The sequence below is a fragment of the Pecten maximus genome, chromosome 10 (assembly GCF_902652985.1).
Source record: "Pecten maximus chromosome 10, xPecMax1.1, whole genome shotgun sequence".
Lineage (NCBI taxonomy): Eukaryota > Metazoa > Mollusca > Bivalvia > Pectinida > Pectinidae > Pecten > Pecten maximus.
This window is the reverse complement of record NC_047024.1, coordinates 24,947,058-24,960,085: the sequence shown is the minus strand read 5'-3', so window position 1 is coordinate 24,960,085 and position 13,028 is coordinate 24,947,058. Positions and strand designations below refer to the sequence as shown.

The 13,028-nt window shown below is 36.5% G+C and overlaps 1 protein-coding gene across 1 annotated transcript in view; it reads right to left on the bottom strand.

Moving 5' to 3' along the window:
• Nucleotides 1-13,028, bottom strand: part of LOC117335800 (inactive phospholipase C-like protein 2) — a 111,111-nt gene that overhangs the window by 47,804 nt on the left and 50,279 nt on the right. The window contains 2 exon segments of the mRNA XM_033895992.1: nucleotides 1,446-1,664; nucleotides 5,425-5,574. Coding sequence (XP_033751883.1) covers nucleotides 1,446-1,664; nucleotides 5,425-5,574 — 369 coding nt within the window.

Sequence of the window (13,028 nt, the reverse complement as noted above, 5' to 3'; positions counted from 1 at the left end):
CTACAGTTGAAACCAATGTCTAGGTTACAGTGGAAACCAATGTCTAGGTTACAGATTACAACCTACAGTGGAAACCAATGTCTAGGTTACAGATTACAACCTACAGTGGAAACCAATGTCTAGGTTACAGATTACAACAGACAGTGGAAACCAATGTCTAGGTTACAGATTACAACCTACAGTGGAAACCAATGTCTAGGTTACAGATTACAAACAGACAACCTACAGTGGAAACCAATGTCAAGGTTACAGTGGAAACCAATGTCTAGGTTACAGATTACAACCTACAGTGGAAACCAATGTCTAGGTTACAGATTACAAATAGTAGAACCTACAGTGGAAACCAATGTCTAGGTTACAGATTACAACCTACAGTGGAAACCAATGTCTAGGTTACAGTGGAAACCAATGTCTAGGTTACAGATTACAACCTACAGTGGAAACCAATGTCTAGGTTACAGTGGAAACCAATGTCTAGGTTACAGATTACAACCTACAGTGGAAACCAATGTCTAGGTTACAGATTACAACCGACAGTGGAAACCAATGTCTAGGTTACAGATTACAACCTACAGTGGAAACCAATGTCTAGGTTACAGTGGAAACCAATATCTAGGTTACAGTGGAAACCAATGTCTAGGTTACAGATTACAAACAGTAGAACCTAAAGTGGAAACCAATGTCTAGGTTACAGATTACAACCTACAGTGGAAACCAATGTCTAGGTTACAGATTACAAACAGTAGAACCTACAGTGGAAACCAATGTCTAGGTTACAGATTACAACCTACAGTGGAAACCAATGTCTAGGTTACAGATTACAACCTACAGTGGAAACCAATGTCTAGGTTACAGATTACAAATAGTAGAACCTACAGTGGAAACCAATGTCTAGGTTGTCTTACACAGTATATATACACGTATAAAGAAGTATGGTAAAAAGACTGGAACCCAGTGGAAACCAATGGTAGAGTCCAGTTACCTTACACAGTATACAGAGGTACAGCAGAAACCTACCAGAACACAGCAGAAACAAATGTCAGAGTCTGTTTCATACCAAGCAATGTCTTAATGTTTACTGATATTCAGTTCCTTAAGTAGAAATCTTCCTTTACCCAAAATTTGTGAAAGCCCAGGTGAAAATACCTGATTCACTATCAATTATTTCATATTTTGTGGCTTGGTTTGGTTTGTTTTGTTTAACGTCCTATTAACAGTCAGGGTCATTTAAGGACATGTCAGGTTTTGGAGGTGGAGGAAAGCCGGAGTGCCCGGAGAAAAATCACCGACCTATGGTCAGTACCTGGTAACTGCCCCACGTAGGTTTTGAACTCGCAACCCAGAGGTGGAGGGCTAGTGATAAAGTGTCGGGACACTTTAATCACTCAGCCACCGCAGCATTTTTTGAGGCAGGTGTCACTGCCTTATTTTACTGTTGTACTTACATGTGACTGTTTTACTGCTAGTTGTGAGAAGACAGGTCAGTCCCGTAACCCAGATATTAGCCTCATCCGCTGTGTTGGCGATTAAGTCCATGGACTCAAACTCGTCTCCGTAGATCACAGAGAATGCACATTCATCCTGGTAAATCCCAGCGATCTCTCGGTTCTTCAATGCCTCTGTATTCTTACCAACCCTCACCTCCTTGATAATCTGTATTGGTACTACAAGAAAGGAAGAATTTCAAAAATTAAAATCTAATTCCGAAGGATCACTGTAGTTAATGACATTACCCCTGAAAAAATTAAACAGTTGATTTATGAAGTTTCAACTAAAAAGAACTAAGGATTGATGCCTTGATTTTGACTGATATTGACCCAGTACTGTAGTTTTTTAAAGACATTGTTTGTTTTTTGTAACAATGACCTTGACCTCTGGAACTTTGAATGCCCCTATTGCAATCACACATCTGCATACCAAATTGCTATTTAATGTGAAATGGGCATGATATGACATACATTATTGACACACTATTCTGGATCTATTTATAGATAGTAAGTGACCTTGACCTCGACCTCCAGACCTGAAAGAGGAAGCACATACTGGATAAAATAGGAATACAGTTGGCCCCTAAAGAACTCAAGATTTCTGATTTCAGAATATTTTATTGTCAAGATGGTACAGACAAAGGGAATTGGGCAACAGGACAAGCCTATAAAAGCCCTCTCCTTAAGAACTCAAGACATTGTGCATGGATTGATTATCTATTTATAGTAACAGTGACCTTGACCTTTGACCTAAGAAAGCTAAGTGCCACTCCAGGTGGAAACAACTGATCAGCCTAACACTGCCAGCCATTGATCATGCAGCAGTAGAAAGCCCCCTTTTGTTAAAACAAAAACCCAACGTTCTCCAGTCTATTATATTCGTACCAGACTGGAGATGATAGACTTTGTATGTTACAATCCTTTTTATCCATTATCCCTTTGCCAAATTAATGCTGATAAAAAACGACTTATAAGTCTTGAATTATTCATTTTACTGGAGATAATGGTTTTGTCATTTATGTTTTTGCCAACTTTTCCATTTTTTTTTAATAATTCTATTCCCTATCATTAGTTTGTGGCATCTATTGTGATGAGAAATATCTACCGATGTACGTAGAGCTTGTCAGTGTTTCACAAAGCTACTGAATAAGCATACGAAGAAGATATATAGTTCATAAAACCCTTAACAGTAGAGTCACTTTAGAGTTAATGCAAACCGATTACATGGTAAATCTTTTGTCGAGTGAAATACTTTAAGACATTCTGACTTGAACTAACAACTGTACTCAATTCTATGATACCTGTTGCTATATATGGAAGCAGTTTAAGTAATATCAACAAGCATCCAGCTGTTATAACTATCTCCCTCCACTCCAGGTTTTAGACATTAACGATAGATGAGCAAAAGGTATAAAGGACCAGTTTCACACACTTTGACATATAAGGAATAATGTTGAAAATGTCTAAACACTAGAAGTATTATTAATCATATCTAAATATGTCCTCATTTGTATCATACATGTCAGCATCAATGGGGGCATAACCCCTTAAATATATATTTCGTTTTGTAGTCTAATATGCTTAAAGCTGACAGTGCAAGTTAAAAAATATCCAATTGAAATTAAAAAAAAAAATACATGTACAGATTTCCAAAAATCGTTTCCGAGACAATCCCTAGTTATGGTAGTGTCGTATCTAAGGACGGGCAGACATTTTTCTTTTTTGTTATGCGTGGATACAACCAAGCCGCCGCTGCTATAAAAAGAACGTGCTTCGTCACACTCGCATTCACTCTAACCTCAGGTGTTCACGGTGACACACCTGTATCTTCTACACTATATCTGTACACCATGTGACCTACAACTGTATTCGCAAACGACACCAAACAGAAGCACTTACCTGTAACTTGAGCAGAAAGATGGTCAGTGTCTCTCATATATAACATAAACCTACATGGTACTTAGATACAGATAATCTATTATCAATTATCAATTATCTTTCAAATCTTGTTGAAAATAAAGTCTCCAAACAAATGCTTGAAAACGCATAACGAATTAATCCCAAATACTCTATCCATCTTCTCACGTGTTTTTCGTGGGTGCAGCCATTTTCATAACAAGTAAACAGTCCGAGGAGTTCCGATTTTTACTCGTATCCTACACTAGCACTCCTCGGATGTTTTCCTATTGTCTACACTACACTAGGGCTGTTGTGCGGTTTTATCACGCTTTAATTGCGTTATGACACGTGCACAAATAATACGAAGACACGGAAAATATTTCGATGGAAACTATGGATATAATGATGTAACAGTTGTAAAGTTGTTCTTGCTGCATATCCCACTGGAAAGACTCAGGTAGGAATTTACTCATATTTACTCTGTTTATAATTTCATTAGGTACATGTTTTGTTGGGGCCCAAATAGTTTGTGTTGTCGATACTTTCTTTTATTGTAAAATAAAATATATATGTATATATATAAAGTTACCTCTTCAAATTCCATATTCAAGTTCCGTAATGTGAACAAAAACTCATTTGGGTTTGTATTGAGAACGTATACTATGTATAATGGAGAGATGTGTCGCTATGCGCATGTATCGATAGACTGATACTTGTCTCAATGAACGCACGCGCTTTTATAGCGGCTCGTATCCACGCATAACAAAAAACAAAAATGTCTGCCCGTCCTTAGATACGACACAACCATAATTGGGGGATGTCTCGGAAACGATTTTTGGAAATCTGTACATGTATTATTTTTTTTTAATCTCAATTGGATGCTTTTTAACTTGCACTGTCAGCTTTAAGAATGAATTTAGCAAAACTGATCGAAAAACATTCAACTCCTTTCGGGAAATAAGCATTTAATTATTATATTATAAACAACAATATTTTTTTCCCTTTGACATTCCCCTTCAATTTTAATGGAGCCTACAATCTTCCTTTAAACAGACATAGTATTGTTTGAAAAGTGGTTGAGATCCATGTGTGATTTCTATGTGTATATCAAATGCTGGTTCAATCCTGATAGCATGAGTGTGTCCATCTTTTCATGCCCAGCAACGATGCAAATCTCAATATCTTACTTCCATATACGTGACTCCAGACCCAGAAACCAGTAAGAATGATATTAAAGTAGGGACGGTTCAAACTTCTATATAACACGATTGTTTATGTTTGTCCATACCTATGGCAACTATAACTATATAAATACAGAGCAGGAATCTTGATAGTTTTCAAGTTATGACTCAGTAGTCTGAGGGGATAGGCTGACCCTCGGATCAATCACAAAGTATGACTGTGTTTGTTTCTTCATATACTTGTCAATTGTATATCTGCCGTTTCCATGTTATGAACTGGTAGTTATGAAGCCACGGTTAGGAAGACATGTTACCAATAATGATTACATGACTGTGTTTGTTTCTTCATAGTAAACCATGTTCTGTGTCTACCATCTCTTTTTATTTAACACAAGTCCATTCTGCTTGGCCTAAATCAAATTTGGTTAATATCTGTTCACTAGTACAGGTGGAGTAGATTTACCAATATTTGTCTTATTGGTAATTAAGTCATATTTCAGAGAAAATTAGCATACCTCCACTTAGCCATCAGGACTTACTCCAGCATTTCAGGTGAATGGACAAGGGAAAATATAACATAAACCTACATGGTACTTAGATACAGATAATCTAACAATTAAACATCTAAAATTAATACATTCTGATTCTGATTTCTTTCATAACCCTGTATTCTGGCACTATAATACACTGATGGCTAACATCAATGACTGCTGCCCTGTTTTTTTTTATTGATTTGCTTTGACAGAATTTGCCGCTGAAACATATAGGATCCAATATTAATCATTCAAGCTCCGCATTTGACAGCTTCAAAGAAGATGCTTTCATCATAATGTTGGTTTTAGCTTTCGAGGACTTACTTCTAGCCTTGTGAGCCTTTTTAGAGGTTGGATACCATCGTATTTCTGTCATATCTGGATTCAACATAAATGTACGATGATACTGTCGGCTATTGGAACGCACTTTTACCAATTCACTTCCCTTCTGCATAAATGACAGGCAGTCTTGAGCTGGAATTAAAAATAAAACAGATATAATAATTTCTATATTTAACTAATTGATGAATTTACTCTATATGATGAGAAATAATGTGTAAGTTATTTTCATAAAGAGTGGATCTTACTCTTATACTGTAAAATGAAATTTATTAAAAGATTTCAATAATTTGATATGTCATGGGCCTTTCAGAAAGTAAGTAAAAAATTATTGAGTCTTTTATCACATAATTGAAAAAATAAGCAAAAACACTAAGATTTTTTCCTGATAAGACTGCCTTATTTCAACTGACTCGAAAGGAAAATTTAAAACCAATACCAAAACAATCATGTGATGTCATCAGAATATGATGTCACAATATTGAATAGTATTATAATATACATCTTATGATATTGATGACATGACAAAACATGTCAGTTATGCAAAAAATGAATTTTTTTTTTTCAAAGATAAAATGCATACAACACATTGGCAGTTTTACAATTTGATGGATGGGTGTGGTACATAATGGAAAGATCTGGCATTCATACATGTGGAATGACAAAAAATCGGGAAAGATCTAGATCTGACACTCATACATGTGGAATGACAAAAAATCGGGAAAGATATGGCATTCATACATGTGAAATGACACAAAATCGGGAAAGATCCATGGCATTCATACATGTGGAATGACACAAAACTCATCAATTTCTAATGATAGAGTCAAATGGCTCCAGAGTCTTTATTCCAAGAAATTGGAATTTATTCAAAAAAATAAAACATCAGTCGCAATTATCGAAGCTCTGCCAAAAACCCATCAGATGAAATTAAAACCATACGTCAGTGACAGAGAATGGCTAATGCATGAGAATTAATTACACCATAATGATAACTGGTTCAGTTTGGTCAATTAATGATGCATATCAATTACAGTTAATTAAAAGTAAAATTATCCAGGTACGATGTTTTTTTTGTCAACTTTGTCTCAACAGTTGATGACTGGTTCAGTCGGGTCAACTAATCGCTTTATATCAATTACATTTAATTAAAAATAAAATTATTCAAAAATAAGATTTCTATGTCATTGTTAGTCTCAAGTGTTATCTCAACAATCGCTCTGCTTGTATCTAGACGGGAAAATTGGCACATTTCAATACATCAAGTAGACAGAACATTTCTGATTGGGTTATTACAGTACAGTATTGTCATCACAAATGACAATTAAAATATCTTAATTTGACGGTGAATACATATTTGTATCTAAATCATGAATCTTTATTTGTAGAATATGTTTGGAATGTAAATGACATCACATCTCCAACATTTCCACTACAGAAATTTTACCAAGATCTGTCAATTTTACCACAACCTGCAAAAACGTGTATTGAAATCGGATCCACAAGGAAAATTTTAAAGCGTAATGACAATAAAACAGTTGGTTCTAATCTATTAATTACATGTGAAAGTAACAGGAAATTAGTCTGGCAAGTTACCAGCAACACGTTAAAACTTCATCATGACACTCATACAATCCTACAGGGAGTAATCAGAATGCTTGATTCTATCTGATTAGTCATAGCTCCTAGTCTGTATAAAGTGGTCTAGGATGAGTTGTAATTCTTTTACATATAACTGACCCCTTACTTATCTACATGAGCATATGTGACTACAAAAAAAAAAAAAAATTGAATGTGCACTTCTCCGAATTTCCTTTCTTTCGATGTTTGCAATAAATGTTACTTTCATCATCGTCTGAAAAAATGTCTCATACTTTGGGACACACTTGGTGAGAATTTGAGATTTGTATTGACATACCTTAGTCATGACATGACATGTCACAATGACACATGACATGTCACAATTTTGTCCCTGACATCATTTTCATAACTATACAAGGTCAATGACATCATCAATAATTACCATTCAGACACATAACAAACCGTATGCAAATAAGAAATTGATAAGAAAATATATCAATGCACACATTTGTATATCACTTATTTATAATTATTAGTCAATTTGTCCTACCACATGAGGTATCTCCTACAGCTGTAATGTATTACAATGTATCTCTTATGGCTACATTGTATTGCATATATGTTATTTTCACTATGTATTACAATGTACTCCTACAGTTATAATGTATTACAGCGTATTTCATACTGTTACAATGTATTACAATGTATTTTGTACTGTTATAATGTATTAAATTATATTTCCTACCTTTAAATTGTATTTCAATGTAATCCTACAGTTAAGGTATCGCAATGTATTTCCTACTGCTATGATCTATTACAATGTATTTCCTACTGTTATAATGTATCAAAATGTATTTAATTTCCTACTCTTATAATGTATTACAATGTATATCCTACAGTTAAAATGTAATATACAATGTATTTACCGGTACTACAAATACATTAGTGTATTTCCTACAGTTTAAATGTTTTACAATGTATTTCTTACAGTTATAATGTATTATACAATGTATTTCCTACTGTTATAATGTATTATACAATGTATTTACTATAAATATATTACAATGTGCTTTCTATTGCTATAATGTACCATATTACAGTGGATTTTATAATGTTATATTGAATAATAATGGTATTTTTCACCCTCCCTCAGGGACCGATCCGGCACGTTTTACAGTGTGTGGGTGTGTTGCCTGGGGAGGGTGCATGGTAATAAGAGGCAGGTTATCTGTGTAAGTGTGTGGGATGGGGAGTGTGGGTGTATGGGCGGGGCTGTAGCTAATAACTATGTTAGTGTGGGAGGGATGAGGATCTGTTGTATGGGTGTGTGGGCTGGGGAGTGTGGGTGTATGGGCGGGACTGTAGCTAGTAACTATGTTGGTGTGGGAGGGATGAGGATCTGTTGTATGGGTGTGTGGGCTGGGGAGTGTGGGTGTATGGGCGGGGCTGTAGCTAGTAACTATGTTGGTGTGGGAGGGATGAGGATCTGTTGTATGGGTGTGTGGGCTGGGGAGTGTGGGTGTATGGGCGGGGCTGCAGCTAGTAACTATGTTGGTGTGGGAGGGATGAGGATCTGTTGTATGGGTGTGTGGGCTGGGGAGTGTGGGTGTATGGGCGGGGCTGTAGCTAGTAACTATGTTGGTATGGGAGGGATGAGGATCTGTTGTATGGGTGTGTGGGCTGGGGAGTGTGGGTGTATGGGCGGGACTGTAGCTAGTAACTATGTTGGTGTGGGAGGGATGAGGATCTGTTGTATGGGTGTGTGGGCTGGGGAGTGTGGGTGTATGGGCGGGGCTGTAGCTAGTAACTATGTTGGTGTGGGAGGGATGAGGATCTGTTGTATGGGTGTGTGGGCTGGGGAGTGTGGGTGTATGGGCGGGGCTGCAGCTAGTAACTATGTTGGTGTGGGAGGGATGAGGATCTGTTGTATGGGTGTGTGGGCTGGGGAGTGTTGGTGTATGGGCGGGGCTGCAGCTAGTAACTATGTTGGTGTGGGAGGGATGAGGATCTGTTGTATGGGTGTGTGGGCTGGGGAGTGTGGGTGTATGGGCGGGGCTGTAGCTAGTAACTATGTTGGTGTGGGAGGGATGAGGATCTGTTGTATGGGTGTGTGGGCTGGGGAGTGTGGGTGTATGGGCGGGGCTGTAGCTAGTAACTATGTTGGTGTGGGAGGGATGAGGATCTGTTGTATGGGTGTGTGGGCTGGGAAGTGTGGATGTATGGGCGGGGCTGTAGCTAGTAACTATGTTGGTGTGGGAGGGATGAGGATATGTTGTATGGGTGTGTGGGCTGGGGAGTGTGGGTGTATGGGCGGGGCTGTAGCTAGTAACTATGTTGGTGTGGGAGGGATGAGGATCTGTTGTATGGGTGAGTTGGCTGGGGAGGATGCATATGGGAGGAGTGGAAGTTTCTGTGTGGGGTGCTATGTAGTCTGTTTAGAGGCCTGAGGGAAGGAACGTATCTGTGTGGGCTGGGGAGGGTGTGTGGGCTACAATGTGTAAAACATCACCATTGTAACTCTAACTTGTTGATCATTTATAGTCTAATTAATGACTGACTATTTTCTCAGAACACTGATGTATTGTGGTGCGAGTCTAATATCTACTGTTAATAAACCCTGTTATAGCATCATACACACAAAAAGGCCTCCTGTTTATAACCTACAGATGATGTCTTACAGCAACATGTACACCATCCCTCCACAAGTTGGCCTGATCTGTTATGATTAAAGGCTATATCCTGTTTAAGCTGGGCTGAATCTCATCCAAACACTTCACTGTATCCTCTTTTAACACCGTTCCTATGACAAGCTTAGGAATTTCTGATTCTGTACCTAAGGAAGTAGGTAAAATTAACTCTCGGCAGCTAATTTCTGAATAAGACCCTACCAGGTACATACCCATACGAAGAGTGCTCGAATCTCACAATACGTCCCTCACAACAGGGGAAAAACCTGCCTGCTTAAGTGAACGAAAAGTATTGTTTTAAACCTGTAATAATTAGGTCAAGGTCAAACAAGATTATTTTGATTTCAATTAAAAGTAGGGGCTGGTCTTATTGTTGGACAATGCAATAAAATAGTGTTTGTTAAGCATGTTTTACTGAACTGCAATAAGATGTGTGTGGGCTTATTAGCAGGTATAAGCCAATATCCGGATAAACATAGTAAACAAGACAATTAACCTGGAAGTTATAAAGGCAATCTGTTCACAATGTTTTATAGCCCAGGAACATTAACTAGGCAATGGGGTCAAGCATTATACAGTCTGAATATTAATGAAAACACTGCCATTCGTCCTGGAACAATTACCGGTGGTAACTGCTCATTTCCATTACATGTAGGTGTACATGTTGTCCCAGTAGGAAAAGATTGATCATATGAATGTGTATTAGCCAGGAAATCCAACACAGCTATAGCTTAGGAGATGTAATGAAGCTAAAAAGCCTATATTGGATCCAATGTTGGATATAGTGTCCTGGGCTGGAGGACAGGTACTAGGGTATGTTATAGATCGAGAATGTGTTCTCTATCAATAGCTCCAAATCCAGGTTTGGTATATTGTATAATTAAAATGCCAGTGGCCCAAATACAGCAATCTCAATTATCTATCTAGCTTGATTTATACAGTGTCGGGCAACCACAAAGATTCAGAGGCTGAAACTGTATATATATCATGAAATGACCGAATCCGATACAATTTTGTAAATAAAACTGTTTAAAAATTAAGGACGCAGGATTGATGACAATTCATATTCTGACTGAACATGCATATGTTTTAGGTTTTTTATTAAACACTATACAGATCTTGATTACTGAAAACATAAATTTTTTTTGTGCATTCAAATTTTAACGTAAAAAACTTTATCTAAAAACATTTGCAACGTGATGAATTGGTGTACATGTACCCACAATATATTTGTCATGATTTAAAACATTATACAGACACTACAATAAGCGTAATTATGATTTAACGGAATGCTTTCAGCGAGACAATTAAGCACTAAAACATCCGCATTTACATACAGTACATTATGACCACTGCATTAAATGCGTCAGTTTACACGCTTATATCCATACTGTACAGACCATTCCATCTCTCACACCACCAACGAATGAAGATGTCACTTGGAATTCCACATAGAGCCGTAGGGCATTTTGTAAATGCATGTCAAAAGGTGTCGGACAGATATATTGTACACAGTCCATACATCACTATACGCTCTCTATATCAGCCGATCAGGCAGGTTAACACCATTTAATATTCCCCCTGGGCACAACTGTTGTGTTTGTCGATTAGCAAGAGGTAATCATGACAATTTTACGATGAATGTGGTTATTATGACATTTACGTGGCGTTAAGGTGATAAGTCTTTAGAAGAATGCTGATAAAACATATTATCGTTAATGGCCATCCTCTTTTCATTATATAATAACTAACAGTGTCACCATGGTGACAGAACCAAAACAACAAAGATTTCAGCCATTTTTAAAAACTTTTAATTAATTTAAATCTAGCTTTTTTTCTAAAGCATTATAATGAAAATCACTTTTACAAAATTGATTAACTGGAAAGTCAATTTTCTAGAAATAGTTTTCATATAATTTCATTAATGAGTTTCCAATTTTTAATCCTGTTGAATATAGTTCAATGGTTTATATTGATGGTGTATTACACATCAATATCGTACAGGTAAGTTTTGGATGTTCAGTAACAAACCAAACTGTCCTACTTATAGAGAAATCTGTTGAGTATTCCAGCAGCCTATCTATAATCTGACCTTGAATAACATGAAAATATCATCTGGCACAGTGTTTGGCCCTTTTGAGGATTTTTATATTGTCTAATCTGACCACTGAGGATTCTGGCACACTGTCCTAACAGCGAGTATTCCACCATCCTGTCTTATCGGAGACTACTTTAATCCTTCCATCAATCATCTACTAAGCATGCACACCTTGTAACATGCTGACGGAGGCTATCACCATGAAGAAGCAGCATTCTGACTCCCAATCTGACAATGACGGATATTTCGTTTTATCTGACTACTTTGAGTCCCTGTGTATTAGCTGTGCCAAGTTAGTTCCTTTACAGTAGTATCTGTATCACCAATATATAATAGAAACAAAAACATTTTTTAACTGGGACAGATTTTATTTAGATAAAAAACAGTTAAATATTGATATGTGCTTACAAATGAAAGCTTCCAATGGTAAGCATTGAGCACATTTTTATAAACTTAATTTTAAGAAACATTTGACCCATAACAATTGATAATTATAGTATTCTCTTGAACTATTTAATTTCATAATTAAGACAACAAGTGTCTGCACTAGTGAATACCTGTTTACCTTAAATAAAATAATTATAAAAATTATTTTTTACAAATGCATATGATATAAATTTTATACCAAATCCCAAACAAATTAGCAACAAATTTTCTCCACACATCTTCAGTACATCACCAATCTAGATGTTTATATCAACTTGTTGTAAAACATCTGTATTCCTATGTGTTGATCAAAGTAATGATTAGATAAATACCAACAGCATGTGTGATGATGTTAGAAGCACACCCACTGTGTGATAGTAATAGTTCAGTTACACTCAATTCCCTCGCATGGCCTTAAATGAATGTCTAAGAGTACAACTTCCATGCATGGATGTACCAAAACCTAGCACTTTACTTAATTTGAGACATATATATGGAAATGCTTCCATCCCAAACCAATAGTTCCATGTAAAAATATTACTGTTTTCTTCACAAATATCTGAATAGATTTATTTCATCATATAATTTTGTCAAAAACACAATGTAAGTCTTTCCAAATTTTCAACCTTACAAAAAAGGAATATTTAGAAAATTAGGTTGGACAAGGGTTTGTCAGAAAAGTACCTAATTAAGGGTCATGATCATGACTTTTTAAAGTGAAAAGGAAAATTTAGTGGTCATCACAGATATACACATAAAAGGTTGTGATAGATCAACTATATTTCTTGAATGACCAT